At 39.7% G+C, this 21,362-nt stretch overlaps 1 protein-coding gene across 2 annotated transcripts in view; it reads right to left on the minus strand.

The window, feature by feature from the left end:
- Positions 1–2,200: 2,200 nt before the first annotated feature.
- Positions 2,201–21,362, minus strand: part of LOC124612612 (N(G),N(G)-dimethylarginine dimethylaminohydrolase 1) — a 69,000-nt gene continuing 49,838 nt past the window's right edge. For both annotated transcript variants that reach the window (XM_047140916.1, XM_047140908.1), the window contains exon 6: positions 2,201–4,197. In XM_047140916.1, coding sequence (XP_046996872.1) covers positions 4,072–4,197 — 126 coding nt within the window. In that variant the 3' untranslated portion in view covers positions 2,201–4,071. The remainder of the gene's footprint in view (positions 4,198–21,362) is intronic.

Here is a 21,362-nt window from a genome sequence, read left to right on the forward strand (position 1 = left end):
TTTGCATATTTCACAATAGTATCTATCATTTCCATGTTAATTATCTTGAGGAATCCAGAAATCTCAGTTGTTACGTCCCTGGCAATAGCCTTGGGTCCACGAAAAATTTTTACAATATTTTTCCTTCTCGCTTTGCTTGTGGCAGAGCTAGTACTTTTCCTCCATTTAGAAGTTTTGTCTCTTCCCACAAACCAGTCGTCAATAGAACCTGGTTGACAATTATTGTCTTCATTTTTGTCTGACTCATACTCTTGTTCACTTTCAGTGTCATGGTCACTACAAGTAATTACCTTCAGTTCCTCATCTGTAGCATCTGATGTAGTGTCTACATATTTCATAAAATCTGGGTCTTCATTCAAGAGCCATTCGAGTTCCTCGTTTGTTAAACGCTGTCTTGCCCTAAAATAAAAATTTATGTTGAACACGGGCCATACGAATGTTGTAAGTAAAAATGTTCGAAGATGTAAAAAAAAAAAAATAGTTACATGACCAGCCGCACAGCGCACTGAGGGCAACGGAAGTGACAGCGCTACACTACATTTTCCATTTAACAAATTCCTTAGCTTCGACATTTTTGCACTGCACATAACAGTCGTCAGAACAATAATGAAGGAAAACGTCAAGTTTCAAAGGTCTCCATTGTTGCCAACATGTTGGATAAGCTGATTATATAAATTTGGCGCACTCTGTGTGCCAGCGCACCTGCTCGAGGGATAAGATACATCACACAAATGTACCAGTAAAATATTCTCACAAGCAACATAGTTCATCTTGCGTGAATGAAAATTTCTTTTGAAAATAATGATTTTCAAAGAACCATTCGCAATATTTTTCCGCGGCCTCTTAGACTTGGGTTCATTTCAGAAGCTGCCAGAGAGCATAAGGGTGTTAGCTACACCTGTAAAAAGTGTCAAGTTGCACCTGCACCAGAAGACAGGCATTACTGTGTGTGGGCAACTACGATGACGTAGGAAGCCCGTACGTTCATACACATATAACATTAAGAGATCTTACATGACGAAATAGGACATCAAAGGATATTCCAAGAGCTTAGGTATTTCGTAAACCATACTAAAATGCATAATTCAGGTTAAAGGACACATTCATATGTCCAGATTCACAATGAAGTAGGTCCCAACCTGATATTAAGCTTTTCAGTGCGCTTTTTTGGGTGCAAATTTCCATGGAGTACCAGTAGTATATTGTTTCATGTTTGATTCTTTATTATGGCATAATGCCATATGTGCCAGAAGATGAAAATGTGCACTTGAAATACAGTGAACAGTTGAAACTAGCCAACAGTGTAGAATGAAACACTTAGTTTCTTATCAATTGACTTCATCTGCAGGAAAGATTAATAAAAGCCACATTTATTTTGCAAACCCACAAAAATAACTTCATTGTTGTGCAAGGCAATTAATACTTGACTGCCAAAAATGTGGAAATAACATAAAATCAGAAAACATATTAATAACAGCCTTCTGTAATTATGTGCATGTATTTCAATTTTCTTGGTAGCCCCAGGCCACAGAAATCAGTTTTGTTTTCATTGATGTGTGAACTGTAAATGAAAAGGAAATAGGACATTAGGAAACAGCAAAATCACTAAACGTAAACACGGGTCACTAACCTCTTCCCATTAAAACCCAGACTGCTCTGTGCATGCGCAAATCTGGCAGCTTAGGTGCGCCAGAAAAATTTTTCTGTGTAGCATGACTGCTTCTTGCTACTGCTGCAGCCACACTTCAAGAATCCAGAACAGGGAGAAGGCATTGCCGTTATGCATTTCAACTGTGCATGTGCACAAGCTCACTGGCAACTACTCCAAACAAACTTAATGTAAACAGTTGTGATGTCATGCTCATAGGAGGGTTTGCTTTTATGAAGTAGTTCATAGTCTTCATCCTAAATCATTTGACACATTTTGCTGTTTATCACTTCTTACCAGTCATAATCACAAAAATTTAACTGAAGACTAAAACTACAAAAAATTCCCGGTATTCTAGAAAATTCCCAGGTTTTTCTCGATTTTCTCCTGAATAAAAAAAATTCTGGGTTTATGCTAAATTTCCCGGAGCATATACACCCTGTTTTACGTCATTATTTGTGTTCTAAATGGTATAGTCACACATGTTATAAAATATAAGGGTAGGATGGATTGTGTCAGTTTTTATGGTTTAAGTGAATAATGTAAACAGTATTTTGGCAATATTATATACAATTTATTATTGCTTTCAGTAGGACACAACATAATGTGCAGATCTTGCATTCAGGTGTAGCCACATATTTTCATTACACAAACTAATCTCAAATATACGGGTGTCATTTTCTATCATTGTGAGCTCTTCATTGCATTTATAAGTACAGTAGAAAAGCTTGTGACACTGTTTCCAGTGAATTACAGAACATTTTGAATATCAAATATTCAAAGTAACATCATATTTTTGAAATAAATATAAATTTTAGACATAAGTTCTGCTACTGTTTTCAGAAACAATCTCTTTGTGTATACTTTCCTTTTTCAATTCTGGGCTTATGAATAAATATTTCCCCAGTGTCCCAAAGTAAAAATTTTGCAAATACACTTGATGTCAAGGTCAAAAATTACCAAACATACATAGGCACTATTGCATGTACTGCTGTTACCTTAATAAGTCTCAGTTAATTTGTTCTGGGGAATACCCGCACCTTTTGTAAATTAATTCACCAATCTTTATGAGTAGAAATTTAATAATACTTAAATGCAGTTTTGCTCGCAAGCTCATGTAAAATGCATCAATGTTGAGAATAATATGAGACTGATGTACATTCACGCAAGAAGCTTAAAGTCATGTTAACAAAATATTCAGCATATCTACTACAAGGTATATATAACCATTAATACCACAATTTAATGTCAGTTTTTGTGGTTACCAGTCTTTTACACATAAAGTAACTTTTTCCAAATATGTAAAGCAGCAGCACAGACCTTAAGTGGCAAGAGAGGAGTTGACAATTGTCTTCATTATCACTCCTTGAACATTTAAAAGCAAACATGCACTGGGTACAATAGTTGCTGACAGTAACTACAGAAAGTGTGTTGTCATCTTAAATTGATTCTGCACATTTCTAACAGGCTTAATATACTCTTCTTTGTTATTCTGTCACACAACACTAGTTGATAAACATATCAGATTTCTCTGTACATATTATTTTATCCAAAACAGTCAAGATGTACAAAATCTAAAAGCTACTTTATATCTAACATCACATAAAAGCTGTATCCTAGAGACAAAGAGAGTGGCAGTGTATAATTATGCTTTTGCAACAACTCCATTTCACATTCAGTGTTTGCAACGTATTTAGCAGTAAGCTATGCATAAAGTCATGAGACTGATTCCAGATCTATTCATTGCCACCAATATATGGAATATACAAAAAAAGGTACAGTTAAGGACCACAAAGGAGATCAACTGATATCGCATTTTAAAACTATATTGTCATATTTCAACTGCATTGTAGCTGCCATCATTTCTAACTGGTGTAAAATATGATTTTCAACCATATTATTTCTTTCAGTTTAGTCAATAACAGCAAATTCTTTACCATGTTCTTCGGAAACAAATGTGCCAAATTATGCCTTATATAATGTAGCACAACATAGGCCTACTACCTATTACACAAGAAAGCAAGTACACACTAAAAGTTGTTTAAAATTAATAATGTATTCTATTCACAGCCATTATTGATTTATACAAGATGGCTATCTTGTTTATATAACAATGGAGTCAGCAGTTAAAGTTTTACTTTATGCTGGGATTTATGAAAAAATATATTGTCAAAATTACACTAACAAATGAAAAAGATATGGAATCATAATATGACTGTCTCATGCTTTGGAATGAGAAATAATCTTCAAGTATCCTCCAAATTCCACAGCAAATGTTGTTCTACAAGTTTTTAATTACACCTCATATTAGACCTCCTGAAGATGATTTTTGTGATAGAACAGTGTGTAGCTTTATACAATGATGCACTGATGAATGAGCAGATTTCATTCTTACAACATGAGCACCTTATGATGGACTTGGTTCACAGATTACGAATGTGCTTCATTCGGCGAAAGAGTAAGCAGCAAGATGATAAACCACTGCCTGCCTTTGCAAGTTCTGACATGCTAAGTGAGCGACGTGGGAAGTCTATACGCTCTGCAAAAACCTAAAAAACAGAATCAGTTTTACAACATTATGCCATGCTTCACAGATGATACTAAATGTAATTAATGTACTGGAAAAGCTGGAACAGATAAGTGGTACAAAATATGAATGATTAATAAAGGAAGGTCCCTGTGTCCATGTGAACTGACAATGACACAATGGGGGCTGAGAAGGGTGGCACAGTGCTAAGACAGGAGGACAGTAGTTTAAATCCATTTCATAAATCCAGATTTAGGTTTCCTGCAAGTTCCCTAATTTTCTTAGGTGAATGCCAAGATTTTCTGTCCTCTCCTTCTCCAATATGAGCTCATGTTCTATCTCTAATGGCCTTGTTATTGGTGGCACATTAAATGCTAATCTTCTTTCTTTCCTTCATTTGATGCAAAGGCAACTGCATAGAAGCTATTCATGTGACCAACACTAGAATGCTTTTCCTGCATTTGGAATCTTAATCAAATAGATTTGGCATCAGATATCACATGAATTCAGTGACCCACTGCTAACTTTATAACAGGGCGGTATAGCCCATACAGAAGTGTAATAAATGGGCATGGAACTTAAAGGGGAACCTTTGGAAGACAGGCAACATTATTCTCATTACATCCTGGTATTTGAGGAAGACTGCGCAACAGTTCTGCAGCCATTATTGTATATCTTGTGTAGGGATAATAAGAAGAGACATACATCTATAGTGAGGAGGTGTGTGTATGTGTGTGTGTGTGTAGCCATGGATCATCAACATTTACTTACATTAATCATATCACTGCACTGAAGATGTACAGTTACACAACACTTGTGTTATTTGATATGGATCCCTAGGTCATTGCATATACTGTAAGCCTACACACACAGACCTGTATTTGCAGGCGTCTAGCTGCCACCATCCGTCGCAAATTATGAGTGTTCTGAAAACTTTGGTCCACAGGGCTCATGTAGTGTCTAATGTTGACAGCCTGCAGGATGAGCTTGTACACCTGGAGGCAGTTTTTAGGAGAAATGGCTATTCGCAACAGCAGATTAAGAAAGCCCTGCAAATAAAAACTGCTGAAAAATCACACGAAAAGGATGAGGAAGTGGAAAGGGAAGTGAAATCTACAGCCTTTCTCCCATACGTGGGTAATGTTTCTTCTAAAATTGCTAGAATCTTGAAGAAACATAAAGTGGATGTGATATTCCGCCCACCAGCTAAGACTGCAGGCTTGTTGGGATCCGTTAAGGATGATCTGCTCTTGCAAAAGGCGGGAGTTTATGAAATCCCTTGTGAGTGTGGCAAATGTTACATAGGGCAAACCACACGCACCGTACAGGAATGATGCGCCAAACACCAGCAGTACACACGTCTTCTTCAGTCCAACAAATCAGCAGTTGCCGAACATTGCATTTCTACTGGCCATGCCATGGATTATAAAGATGTTAAGATTTTAACTACTGCTTCATCTTTCTGGGACTCAGTTGTTAAGGAAGCTGTAGAAATACAACTAGCCGACAACCTGGTAAACCGTGATGAAGGATTTCATCTTGACAGTGCTTGGAAACCGCTTATTTCACACCTTCGTTCGGAAAGAATTTCTGCATCTTCACTTCCGACAGATGTTACCACTTTTAAAGATTAATTATTTATTTACAAGCACGGTGGATTCGCAGCAGCACTATTTTGTTTGCACTCTGCGCATATATATTTATCTTTGCTATATACATCTTATCTATGACTAGCGCAGCAGTGACGACTTTGATATCTTTGACGCATGCGCTTTCAATCCTCAGCAGCTTTGTATCACGTGACTCTCCGTATAAATAGGTACGCGCAAACGCTATGAACTCAGTCTCTGACTCGCCTTGAAGATGGCTGGGAGGTTTCCAGCCGAAATATCGCAAGAAGAATTGCCGCTGTCCTGAGTGCACGCCCGAAAGATGACGGAACAGGTTGCAGATTGTTCAAGTACACCAACACCTAAGTACATCATCTGCAAATCACTGAAGTGTATAGCAGAGGATACCTAGCATTATATCACATGCAGGGTTTCTTTCACATCAATCATATATGGAGCATGGGAAGAATGACTGCTTAAATATCTCGATGCATGTTGTCTAATCTTGTCTTCCTGGTCGCTAGGTGAGTGATATGTAGGTGGGTGAAGTAAATCTCTAGATTCTTCACATAATACTTATCCTTGAAACTTTGCAAATAGGTTTTCACAGGTTTAATTGATGTTTATCTTCAACTGTCCACCAACTCATATTTTTCAGCCTTTCTGCGAGCCAAACAAACATGCTGCCCTCCTCTGTAAACATTCAATATCCCCTGTAAGTCCTATTCAGTGTGTGTCCCACACATTTGAGCATTATTCTATGATGGAATGCACAAGTTTTTTGTAAGCAGTTTCCTATTTATGAACTGAACTCTGCTACCTGCCTCCTGAGTCTATGTGATTATTCCATTTCGTATCCCAACAAATTGTTAGGGCTATGTATTTGAACAAGGTGATTGATTCCAATGGTGACTAAAGGATGTTATAGCCACACGACAATATTGCTGTACATGTTGTTAAGTGCACGATTTTACATATCTGAACATTTAAATCAAGTTGTCGATCCTTCCATCACTTTGAAATCTTCTCATGATCTGACCGCATTTTTGTACAGCTTTTCAGGTAGTACTTCATTATCGATAACTGCATCATCTCCAAATAATTCTGAGGTTCGTGTTAATATTGTCTACCAAGTCATTAATAGACAGCACGAACAGCAAGGATTCCAACACAATTTTGTGGTGCATGCCAGAAGTTCCTTCTGCATCTGTTAATGACTCATCATTCAAGGTAACATCCTGTATCCTCATCCTCCCTAAGTAGCAGCCCCCAGTCCAGTCATGAATTTCTTCGATTCTCCATATGACATTTCTTTTTTTTTTTTTTTAATAAACAATGCTTCTCATAAGTCAAGAAATACTGCCTCCATGTTATTATCTTGATCCATGGCTTTCAAGATGTCACGTTAGAGAAGTGCAACATGTGTTTTGTATGAAAAATGTTTTCAAATTCATGTTGGTTGGCATGGAGATCATTCTGTTTGAGATATCTCATCACCTTCAGTTCAGTGTATGTTCTAAGATTCTAGAACAGATAGACATCAGACTAAAGTTTTGTGGACCACTTCTGTTATCCTCTTTTGTAGCAGGTGTGAGCTATGCTTTCTCCCAATTACTGTGGGCATCTTTTTATTCAGGGGACCTATGCTACATTATGGTTAAAATGAGAGCTAACTTGAGCTGCATATTCTGTATAGAATCTGACAGCATCCCATCATCCTCATGCCCTGGAGCCTTGTTAAATTGTAGTGATTTTAGCTGTTCCTCCACGCTTCTGACAAATGGTTCAAATGGCTCTGAGCACTATGGGAGACTTAACATCTGACGTCATCAGTCCCCTAGAACTTAGAACTACTTAAACCTAACTAACCTAAGGACATCACACACATCCATGCCCGAGGCAGGATTCGAACCTGGGACCGTAGCAGTCGTGCGGTTCTGGACTGAAACGCCTAGACCCACTTGGCCACTGCGGCCGGCCCATAATTAGGCAGTTGTTTATGAGATGATTGGTAATCACATAAGCAGTTGGCAGAGATCTGTGGGGTAACACTTGCATGTGACAAAAGAATGATATCATAAAAGTTTACTTTGTTATTGTTTAATTAAACAGTGGCTTAGCTAAGGCAATATAAGTTTATTTTATTAGTCTTGACTTAAATTAAGATTAAACTGTGATTTTGTTCACACATAATTACCTTGGTAACATAAAGACAGCTACTCTTTACATGTGTACAAAGTACACCACGTGGCCACTCATGTTATGAAAAATGACATGCCTGCTCATGGGTTAATGGAATCTACCTGTTTACCAGCTTCTATTTTTTGCAACACATTTCATGTGAATGAACCAGTTCTGTTTCACTCACTCCGTCTTCAGGCCATGAGTGGCCTACCAGGACCATCCGACCACTGTGTCATCCTCAGAGGAGGATGCGGATAGGAGGGGAGTGGGGTCAGCACACCGCTCTCCCAGTCATTATGATGATATTCTTGACTGAAGCCGCTACTATTCAGTCGAGTAGCTCCTCAATTGGCATCATGAGGCTGAGTGCACCCCGAAAAATGTTAACAGCGCATGGCGGCTGGATGGTCACCCATCCAAGTGCTGGCCATGCCCAACAGCGCTTAACTTCAGTGATCTCATGGAACCAGTGTATACACTGCAGGAAGGCCATTGCCCTAGTTCTGTTTCACACAAAGAGTTTTTTTTCTTTTCTGAACTTATGCTGCTTTTTTAAGAGAAACGTATTTTACACCAGGAATGTCATAAGATTTGGAGTTAAAATATGATCTAAGATCCTACAACAGATGGATATTTGCAATACTAGTCTGTAATTCTATGTATCCATTCTTTTGCCCATTTTGTAAACACAGGTGACCTGTCATGTGGTACTATTCACAGCATGTGAGATTCTTGACAAACAGAAATAATCCTTTCAGACTAAGAAAATCTACACTGAAGAGAGAAATAAGCACATGTCAAGTTGTTCGTGTTTCAGTTCTTGACAAAAACATACAGCCAAAATCAAAAGGATCTTTCCTTTGCACTGGTATTAACATTGTCTACAATTTATTCATCTTTAAGGTGAATGATGGTCCACTGTTTCTGCAAAACAACACACTATAGCTGCTTTCTGTTTTTTGGAAACACTTATTTACATTCACCAGTTATTCATCATTACATTCTATACAATTATGTTATAAATGAAAAAAATCTGAACAAACATAATTGCACAGCACATTCAAAATGCTGTCTCTCCAACCCAGTTCAGGTTTCTATGCTTTCTTTAATCTATTTCAGGAAAATATCAACTTGGTTTCTTAAAGAATACCATGGCCGAGAGCCTTCTCCCTCCTTGTCCCATCTGAATTAGGTTCCATTTCCAGTTACCTTCTTGTCATCAAGAAACTAAACTCTAACCTTCCTTCCTTCTTAGATGATTGTTACATAAATAATACTGACATTTGTGTCCCTGTTTAAAATGTTAAATGCCCTATGAGTGTATAACTGATCCATCATATAACTACATCTATATATATACTCTGCATGCCAGCGTATGGTGTAGGGAAGAGGGTAACTGGTACCGCTACTAACCATTTCCTTTACTGTTCCACTTGCAAGTGGAGGGAGGGAAAAATGACTGTTCAAAATGTCCGTGCCAGTCCTAACTTCTCTAACCTTGTCTTTATTGTTCTTACGAGAAATGTACATTGGTGGCAGTAGAATCATTCTGCAGTTAGCTGCAAATTCCAGTGTTCTAAATTTTCTATGTAATTCACAAAGGATGTAGTTCACAAAGGATCTCTTTAATACTTACACAATGATCAAACCTACCAAAAACAAATCTAGCAGCACACCTCTGAATTGCTTTGATGTCTTTTAACCCAAGCTGGTGAACGTCCCAAACAATCATGCAGTACTCAAGAATTGGCTGCACTAGTTCTGTATGTGGTCTCCCTTATAGATGAGCTACACTTCTTCCAATAAACTGAAGTTGACCTTTCACCTTCCCTACTATCAATCATCTGTGCTTGATCTATTGCATACCACTTTGTTATGTTAGGCCTTGATATTTAATTGATGTTATTGTGTCAAGCAGCATGCTACTAATACTGTATTCAAAAACAGAGGATTGTTTTTCCTACTCATCTTCATTAATTTACATTTTTCTACATTTATGGTTAACTGTCATTCATCACACCAAATAGAAATTCTGTCCAAGTTATCCTGTATTATTCTACATCCACTCAACAAAGCAATTTTCCTGTACAATACAGCACCATCAGCAGATTAACACTCACCCTATCTGTCAATCATTTTATGTATATAGAGAACAGGAGTGAACATATCACACAATACCTGTGTCTCTGAAGACTGTGTATGAGGTTCTATCACTTAAGAAGTCTCCAAGCCACTTGGACCTACATTAACAATCTGCAGTGGGGTACTATGTCAAACACTTTCCGTAAACCTGGCAATATGGGCCCTGCTTGTTGCCCTTCATCCATGGTTCACAAGGATCATGTAAGAAAAGGGCAAGCTGAGTTCTACATGTGTGATGCTTCCTTAAACAGTGCTAACTTGTGGACAGAAGCTTCTCTGTCCCAAGGAAATTTATTATATTTGAACTTATAATATGTTCAAGAATTCAGAGGTGCCTTATTTATTTTCAACTCTTTCAGTTGCTTCTCTGTGCCAGGGATGCCTATTACTGTGTCCTCCATAGGGGAGTCCATGCAACGGTCAAATGATGGTATGTCTATACAATCCTCCTGCATAAATGATCATTTAAAATTTCAGCTTTCCTTTTTTTGTCTTCGACTGCTACATCAGACTGGCTCAAAAGTGACTGGATAGAAGCCTTCAATCCGCATAGTGATTCTACACAAGACCAGAATTTTCTCACTTTCTCAGTAAGATTTTTCACTTAGGTATGATGGTGGAAGCTGTAGTATGCTACCCCCATCGACCTTTTTGTAGATGCACGAATTTTTACTGATTTTTGCCTGTTAACACTTCCATATTCTTTTTTAACCGACAGAGCAACAATCTCTGCTTCTTCAACATTTCCTGAATTTTGTTTTGAACTGTGGTGGGACTTTTCCACCTTCAATCCCCTTAAAAGGCACATAATTCTCCAGAGTTTGATTTTACACGAGTTTAAACCCATAATTTCTCTACGGATCATATTAGAACTAAATGATGTTCATTCCTTGTCCAATTAGAATGCCGACAACAGCTTATCTGCTCTTTTCAGCATGAAAACTCTCTTACTCTTCCTGATGGATTTATTACTCAACCATTGTCACTAAGATGACATCGTGATCACTGAGCCTTGTCTCTATACTGACACTGTCGATATTGTCAGGCCTGTTTGTAACTACAAATCTTTCCAGTGCATGTGATTTGTCAAACTAGCTGCTGAAAACATCATGTGCCTATACAGTATACTGTAAGTGTGTACACTGACCACCCTTTCAGCACAGTAAATCTCTACTAGCTTTGACAATGGTGTACAATGAGGACTCACAAATTATTAACAGAGCCCTCATTCGGCTGAGATAACAAAAACACTTTAGTGTCATAATATTATAAAACCATGGACCATTCACAGGCGCTATACCTGCTGCCCGAATGTTGTGTAACTTAATTAGAACAGGAACACAAAGCTAGTAATCCTAGCGTACAAGGCACCAATAGGATATGTTTTAAGCTGTGAAACACAAAGAAACACTGTTCTTCACACAGCCTCAAGTGTGGCAGAAAATGAAGTGAGATATTCAGCAATAAAATCTTTGACCACATACTCAGTCGTGTAAAGACTTTAATAGAAAATTTATTTCATACACAAACTGAAATCATCTACCTGAAAGTTCCTTCTACTCCATAAAGCAGTTAAATAATTTTCGAATGTGTAATAATATATCCATATATAAAAGATAATGCCCCGACTGATTGACTTACTCACTGCCTCATCATTGCCCAACCCAAACCACCAACGATAAAAAACTTGAAATTTCCAGAGGGTGTTGATCTTACGCTGTAGGATTGTTGAAGAAGAGATTTTCTGAGATACCTTCCCTTAGGAGATGAAATAGGGGATGAAAGTATGAATGCATGCTTTCGCGATGATATCTGTTAATAAAACATTCTCGGGTTTAAAGACGCATCAAGTGGTTCACTGCCCACAAGCTTTCAGCAGAGATCTCCTCTGCCATTGTCTAGTGGATGACTGTTGTGTGGTTGTCATTGCCATGCTTATATAGCCATGCTGTTGCTCGTGACGCAATCATCACACTGAAGTAATGCAATGGCTGGCAGTGAGTCATGACCTAAACCCCATTGTGCTTAAGGGACATGCTTAATAGATGTGATCATGGTCATCCTTTTCCATCAGACTTGCCAAGAACTGTTCTATCAGACTCGCCAAGAACTATCATACACACCCATTGAAGAATGGGAACAAATACCACACAGTGAGCTCCATAGAATTAATGGAGCATGCCACATAAGAGCAGGCAGTGATAAATGCTCATGGAAGGCATACACTTTATTGAAGCTCTCAAAGCCCAATGAAAACCATCCATGATGACAGGACGGATGACTGTTTCCACTTTGTTTTTGACACCTGTCGGGCATTTCAGTTCTTTTTAAGTAAACAACTGAGGATGTAATGAAGTTTTGTTCTGTACTTAATTTGTGAAAGATAAAGATATAATTTGACAACATACCCATTCCTCAATTATTGCACAACAGAACAGAGCAAACACCCAAAGTCATGTTCCCCTAATTCTTTTGAGCGGTGTACTTAGTATTCATTATGTGCAATAAATCTTAACTTTTAGATAAAACAAGAAAATTATCGTTTTTACACTGTAATAATGTTAATGTCTGGGTAGTTTGGTAGTCAGCGGAAGTGTTTAAACTCAGAACAGTGTTCCTGGAACCACTTTAGCCATTTTGGATGTGTGGGATGTCACATTGTCCTAATGGAATTACCCAAGTCCATCGGACTACACAATGGACATGAATGGATGCAGATGATCAGACAGGATGCTTATGTACATGTCACCCATCATAATCATATCTAGACTTATCAGGGGTCCCATATCACTAACTTTACATGCCTCACACCATTACAGAGCCTTCACCAGTTTGATCAGTCCCCTGCTGATATACAGGGTCCATGGATTCATGAGGTTGCCTTCATATCTGTACATGTCCATGTCCATCCACTCGATACAATTTGAAACGATGCTTATGTACATGTCACCCAGCATGACCACGGAACATGTTTCTAGTCATCAACAGTCCAATGTAGGTGTCCACACTGATGGGCCCAGGTGAGGTGTAAAGCTTTGTGTCATGCACTCATCAAGGGTACACGAGTGGGCCTTTGGTTCTGAAAGCCCATCTCAATGATGTTTTGTTAAATGATTCACACAGTGACACTTGTTGATGGCCCAGCATTGAAATATGCACCAATTTGTGGAAGGGCTGCACTTCTACGATGTTGAACAATTCTCTTCAGTCGCCATTGGTCTCGTTCTTGCGGAATCTTTTTCCGACAGCAGTGATATCGGAGATTTGATGTTTCACCGGATTCCTGATATTCACGGTACACTTGTGAAATGGTCACATGCAAAGTTCCCCACTTCATCACTACCTCAGAGATACTGTGCCCCATCGCTTGTGTACCGACTTTAATACCACATTCAAATTCACCTAAATCTTGATAACCTGTCGCTATAGCAGCAGTAACTGATCTAACAACTGCACCAGACACTTGTTGTCTTATATAGGCGTTGCCGATCACAGTGCTGTATACTGTCTGTTTACATATCTTTGTATTTGAATACGCATGTCTATAGCTGTTTCTTTGGCACTTCAGTGTATGTTTACACTATTTTCTTTGCCCCATGTAGTTTTGTACACCATGTTATCGTACTTCTTGAATCTACTGATCCACTGATTAGATGCAGAGTAGTTTTTGATTCCAAGCATTCAGCTCAGCATTTTTAGAGTAACTGTCATATTTCATCTTTTCTAAGTTTTGCTCACTGTTACATGCACTTTTCTAAACAGAGTCTTTGTATTTGATAATAGAGTTCTGCACTGACAATCCCTAGACCCTGTGTTAATGCAAAACATGTTCTCAAAACTATACAGAAAAGATAGTTCAGAACACCACTCATGATGGAAATATGTAATATCTAATGACAACAAATAGACTTGACCTCTTTAAGGACATCCACATCAAAACTGGCATCAGTGGCCATGACAAGGTTGTGACAATAATGATTACTAAAGTACAACAGACAACTAAAACCAACAAAGGACAACTAAAACAAGTACAAAAGTGTACATGTTAAGTAAACTGGGTAAAAGAGCAGTAGTGTCATTTCTAAATGAGGAACTGGAAGTTTCAGCACAGGATAGGAGCACATAGAGGGACTATGCACTAGACAGATACGCTGATGAGCCAAAATATTATGACCATCTACTTAAAAGCATGTCTGTCCACTTCTGGAACGCAATTCAGCAGTGATTCTGCATGCCATGGATTCGACAAGTACTTGCTAAGTCTCCACAGGTTTGTGGCACCAGATTTCTGTGCACAGGTCATACGCTTCCTGTAATTTACTGGTGGTTGGTTTGTTGCCATGAAGCTGGCATCCTATTACATTCCAGTTGGGTTTAATCGGATTCAAGTAAGCTGAATTTGATGGCCAAGACATCAACATGAGTTAACTATCATGCCCCTCAAACCATTGCAGCACGATTGTGGCATTGTGACACAGACAGTTATCCCTTATAATGTTCACATAGTCCAAAGCTGTCACAGTGCCTTCAATTACTAACACAGGTCCAATGGAAGCCCAGATGAATGCCCCCATAACACAACAGTACTCCCACCGACCATCGTCCGTTGTGTGCTGCATATTTTGAGCAGCTGTTTGCCTGGAGGCCAGCATATCTAGACATGACTATCGACATGGTTTTGACATTAAACAGGATTCATCCAACCAGGTGACATGATTCCATTGATCCATGGTCCAATCTCAATGATTCCGTCCCCATTGTAATCATAACTGATGGTGGTGGTGGTGGGTCAACATAGGAGTCCTCTGGTGTGGAACACAGTGTTCAACACTGTGCGCTGATCAGTGTACTCCAAAACACTTGTGCCTGCACCAGCACTGTACTCGGTCTCAAATCTGCCACAGATTGCCACCTATCCTCCTCTAGAAAGTGGGCAAGCCTCAGATCTGTATGTTCTATGATAAGGTATGGATGTTCAACTTCTTGTTGCCTGCTTAAGGTTTCAGCATTCTTCAAGTACTTTCCACAGATGCTCATGGTAGTAGCACGTGAACAGCCAACCAGCTTCACCAATTTTGAGATGCTCGCTCCCAGGCACTGGACCACAACAATCTGGCTTTTGTCAGAATCACTTAAGTTGGGGGATTTCTGCATCTGCACCACTTATCGTCACTAGAATGATTCACCATTCATTTCTGCGCCATTCATACACTTGTCTTACCACCTCATGTGCCCTCAGTGTCAACAGGCAGGATACAGCCTTATGGTGGGCAGTGGTAATAATGTTTTGGCTCATCAGTGTATGTACAGCAGTAGAACAGTTCATAATGGAAGGGATCCTCCATGGTATACAATCACTGTAAAGAAAGTTCTAAAGTAACAGAGACTATGGCATAATAGGAGTAAAACAAAGCACAGGGCTGTAGATAGAGACTGTTCTGAATAAAATGCATTATCAAGAGAGCAATGCGTGAAGCCCTCAATGAGTACCAAAGTGGAATGTTGTCAAATGATCTTTCACAAAAGCCAAAGGAATTCTGGTCATATGCAAAGGCTGTCAGTTGCACCAAAGTTAGTGTCCAGTCACTTGTGAATGAGACAGGAGCTGAAATTAAGGGTAGAAAAGCAAAAGCTGAAATGGTTAACTCCATTTTCAAATGTTCCTGTACATAGGAAAACCCAGGAGATTGGCCCAATTTAATCCTCATACCACTGAAAAGATGTGTAAAATAAATGTTAGTGTTAGTGGTGTTGAGAAACAGCTGAAATAGTTAAAATTGAGCAAAGCTCCAGGGCCCGATGGAGTCACTGTCAGATTTTATACTGAATCTGTAGCCGAGTTATCCCCTCTTCTAACTATTATCCATTGTAGATTCCTCAGACAAAAAACTGTGCCCAATAGTTGGAAGAAAGCACAGGTTACACCTGTTTACAAGAATGGTAGTAGAAGTGATCCACAAAACCACTGTCCACTATCTTTGAGCTGGCCACTGTGGCCGAGCGGTTCTAGGCGCTTCAGTCTGGAACCGTGCGACCACTACAGTCGCAGGTTCGAATCCTACCTTGGGCATGGATGTGTGTGATGTCCTTAGGTTAGCTAGGTTTAAGTAGTTTTAAGTTCTAGGGGACTGATGACCTCAGATGTTAAGTCCCATAGTGCTCAGAGCCATTTGAGCCACTATCTTTGACATCAATTTGTTGTGGAATCTTAGAACATATTCTGAGATCAAACATAATGTGGTATTTTGAACACAATGACCTCCTACATGCCAATCAGCAAGGATTCCAAAAACAATGATTTTGTGAAACCCAACCTGCACTTTTCTCGTGTAACATACTGAAATCTTCGGATCAAGGCAGGCAGGTAGCTGCAGTATTTCTTGATTTCCAAAAAAGCATTTGACTCAGTACCATATTTACACTTATTGTCAGAAGTATTATCATATGGGGTACAGGGTGAAATTTGTGACTGGATTGAGGATTTTTTGATAGAGAGGCGGAAGATGTTATCTTGGCTGAAAAGTCATCACTAGATGTAGAAGTAATCTCGGGTGTGCAGCAGGGAAGCATGTTGGGAGACTTGCTGTTCATGCCATATATTAATAATCTTCTGGACAATATTAACAGTGACCTCAGACTTTCTGTAGATGACAGTTATCTATAGTGAATTACTGTCTGAAAGAAGCTGCATAAATATTCAATCAGATCTTCATAAGATTTCAAAGTGGTGCAAAGATTGGCAATTTGTTTTAAAATGTTTGGAAGTGTGACATTGTGCACTTCACTAAAAGAAGAAACATAGTGTCTATGACTACAATGTCAATGAGTCACAGTTGGACTCTGCCAATTCTTACAAATACCAGGGTGTAACATTTTGTAGGGATATGAAATGGAATGATCACACAGATTTCAGTTTATTGGTAGAATACTAGGAAGATACAATCACTCTACACAAGAGATTGCTTACAAATCACTCATGCGACCCACTCTGGAGAGTTGTTCAAGTGTGTGAGACCCGACCCAATTAGGACTAACAGGGGATATTGAATGTACACAGAAGAGGGCAGCATGAATTGTCACACATGTATCTGTTTATTTATTTATTCATTTTTGTTTCGTTGATCCAGTAGACAAAGGAATTGTATGAATATGAAACAAGTCAATTTTAACAAAGTAAAAACAAACATGAAAATTAAAAACTGAGATATTGTAACCATAAATGTGAACAGAAAACTAAATATGAGATAATTACAAACTGTAATACTGTGAAATTGGGAACAAAATAATTTAATTATTACAAACACAAGCTTAATCTACAGCAAAACTTAAGTATAAGACATTAAAATTATACACTCCTGGAAATTGAAATAAGAACACCGTGAATTCATTGTCCCAGGAAGGGGAAACTTTATTGACACATTCCTGGGGTCAGATACATCACATGATCACACTGACAGAACCACAGGCACATAGACACAGGCAACAGAGCATGCACAATGTCGGCACTAGTATAGTGTATATCCACCTTTCGCAGCAATGCAGGCTGCTATTCTCCCATGGAGACTATCGTAGAGATGCTTGATGTAGTCCTGTGGAACGGCTTGCCATGCCATTTCCACCTGGCGCCTCAGTTGGACCAGCGTTCGTGCTGGACGTGCAGACCGCGTGAGACGACGCTTCATCCAGTCCCAAACATGCTCAATGGGGGACAGATCCGGAGATCTTGCTGGCCAGGGTAGTTGACTTACACCTTCTAGAGCACGTTGGGTGGCACGGGATACATGCGGACGTGCATTGTCCTGTTGGAACAGCAAGTTCCCTTGCCGGTCTAGGAATGGTAGAACGATGGGTTCGATGACGGTTTGGATGTACCGTGCACTATTCAGTGTCCCCTCGACGATCACCAGTGGTGTACGGCCAGTGTAGGAGATCGCTCCCCACACCATGATGCCGGGTGTTGGCCCTGTGTGCCTCGGTCGTATGCAGTCCTGATTGTGGCGCTCACCTGCACGGCGCCAAACACGCATACGACCATCATTGGCACCAAGGCAGAAGCGACTCATCGCTGAAGACGACACGTCTCCATTCGTCCCTCCATTCACGCCTGTCGCGACACCACTGGAGGCGGGCTGCACGATGTTGGGGCGTGAGCGGAAGACGGCCTAACGGTGTGCGGGACCGTAGCCCAGCTTCATGGAGACGGTTGCGAATGGTCCTCGCCGATACCCCAGGAGCAACAGTGTCCCTAATTTGCTGGGAAGTGGCGGTGCGGTCCCCTACAGCACTGCGTAGGATCCTACGGTCTTGGCGTGCATCCGTGCGTCGCTGCGGTCCGGTCCCAGGTCGACGGGCACGTGCACCTTCCGCCGACCACTGGCGACAACATCGATGTACTGTGGAGACCTCACGCCCCACGTGTTGAGCAATTCGGCGATACGTCCACCCGGCCTCCCGCATGCCCACTATACGCCCTCACTCAAAGTCCGTCAACTGCACATACGGTTCACGTCCACGCTGTCGCGGCATGCTACCAGTGTTAAAGACTGCGATGGAGTTCCGTATGCCACGGCAAACTGGCTGACACTGACGGCGGCAGTGCACAAATGCTGCACAGCTAGCGCCATTCGACGGCCAACACCGCGGTTCCTGGTGTGTCCGCTGTGCCGTGCGTGTGATCATTGCTTGTACAGCCCTCTCGCAGTGTCCGGAGCAAGTATGGTGGGTCTGACACACCGGTGTCAATGTGCTCTTTTTTCCATTTCCAGGAGTGTATATCATAGTCCATATATATTCCAAGTTGTAAAATGCTAAAATTATACTGCATCATTAAACATTTTCATCTAATCTATAATGAAGAGATATTTACATTATAAATTTCATCAAGAGAGTAAAAAGAGTTTTTTAATACATATTTCTTCAGTTTACTCTTAAATAACAGCATTGCACTGGTAAGAGGTTTTATGTTTCATGAGAGTGCATCGAACACCCTTGTGCTGGAGTAATGTACTCCCTTTTTGTATAAGACTCAAGTTTTTGCTATAAACTATCCCATGAAAGCCTACAAAGTTTCAAGAAGCAGCTTTAAATGATGATTCTAGGAATATATGACCATCTCCTATTTTCACTCACATAGGGATCATGAGGACAAGTTGCAACGCATGCAGAGGCATTTAAACAATCATTCTTTCCACTTTCAACAGGTGAATGGAATGGGAAGAAACCCTAATAAGAGGTACAATGGGACATATTCTCTGCCATGCACTTCACAGTGGTTTGCAGAGTACAGTTGTAGATGTAGATCTGTTTTCACAATATTTTCATCCTAAAGCTGTGATGGAAAACACTGAACTTCTACTTGCAAAATGCAGGTTACAACACAACACTCAGATCACTTATGCATGGCTACAAATAATGCTACTTAGCACATAAAATTAACTCTTGTCTTGGTGGTTGATGGGATAGCTGTGTTGACTGAAATCAACTTGCCTCCGTTTGCAGCAATGGCTTTGTTGGCACAGTCAACCTTGACTGGTAGACGACACTGTGTTCAGCGTGTATGTGAATTATAAACATAACTCTATTAAAGTTACACATACTGGGACACGGATATCCTCTGCATATGATCATAATCATAAGATGAAATTAAAACTGAAACAATGTGCCTAAAATATTGTTAGCAAACAACAATTTTATAACACACAGTACTGGAAGCTCAGGTTGGTAGTAAGAAATGTTCATCCAAAGTAACACCTTCTTCTGACTTCTATGAAAACAGTTACGTCCTTCAGCTACCAAGTCGAGTAGAGGTTGGCAGCTGCAGGAGACAAACCAGTAGTGCCACAAATTGTTTTGACTTTTACCATTCCAGATCTACTTAGAAGAGCACTCAGGGCTCAATAAAATTAAGTGTTTAACATCTGTAAACACTACTTGAAGGCTAATTCAAAGACAGAGTCGTTTTATGCTAGCCACATCAGTTTTTCTCCACAAACTTTGTTTCATCCAGTGTAAATTGTGGGACAATTATAAATATGCTGACTCAAAAACAAGTGCAAATTAACTTTAAGAATGTAGGAACTTTGAAGGAGACAATAAAAATTGTTGTAAATGGTGGGGAAAACATTGATTCCAGGAATGTAAATGTGGGGTTTTACTGTAGTTACTTATCAGGGAAGAGACAAAATGATACTGTGAGTGAGTTATGTGGAATGTATCTTGGATCCTAACAAATAACTGGCAGAACTGTTAACAAATAACTGGCAGAACGTTCACTGCTAATGAAAAGTAGACTGTGCTTTTAAGAGCTAGTAATCATACTCAAAGAGAATACTTGATAATAAATTCAAAGGTGTCATGCAACTTGACTAGAACCGTTATTGTGCTATAGTTTCCTTGTCATTAATGGTATTAGATGCGATGAAAAATTAACGGGAACTTTTGCTTTTCTTGATGTATCTTTATTTATTCACTGATATCATCTTTGTCCCCTTCAGCATGATCCCCCTCAGATATAACACACTTGTGCCAGTGCTTTTTCCAATCTTGGAAGCACTTCTGGAACTCAGTTTTTGTTATTGTGTTCTGCTCCTTCAGCAATTCTGTTTTTATCTCATCAAACGACATTCTTTCATGAGTCTCTTCAGCATCAGGATTAGTGAAGTTGGAGGGGGGCCATGTCTGGCAAATACAGTGGCTGAGGTACTGTAATAGTTTTGTTTTTGGCCAAAAAATCATGAAGTACTGAGCTGTGAGTTGGAGCATTATCATGACGCAATTTCCACAATTCGTTTTACCGCAATTCTGGTTATTTTCTTCAGATTTCTTCATACAACCAGCTCATAACTTCCAAGTAGTACTCCTTATTGACTGTACAACCGTAAGGCAGGAAGTCATGATGGACTATCGAAGAAGGTTGACTGATTTGAGGTGGGGGACCTAACAGCAAGGTCATTGGACCCATCGCATTAGGGAAGGAAGGGGAAGGAAGTTGGCCATGCCCTTTCAAAGGAACCATCCCAGCAGTAATTTGAGAAAACAGTAAGAAGAACCTTCACATGTGACTCAACTTGTCAAATTTTTTTCTGTCTTGACTCTTCAGGCAGTTTCCGTTGGGACAACTGGCTTCCGGTTTCAACATCATATCCGTATACCAATGTTTTGTCACCTCTTATAACTCTCCTTAGAAGCTCTGGATTGTTGTCAACTTCATTCAGCAATTGCTGAGCAATATCCATGAGAAGCTCTTGGTCAA

This window comes from Schistocerca americana, chromosome 1 (genome assembly GCF_021461395.2).
Source record: "Schistocerca americana isolate TAMUIC-IGC-003095 chromosome 1, iqSchAmer2.1, whole genome shotgun sequence".
Classification (NCBI taxonomy): Eukaryota; Metazoa; Arthropoda; class Insecta; order Orthoptera; family Acrididae; genus Schistocerca; species Schistocerca americana.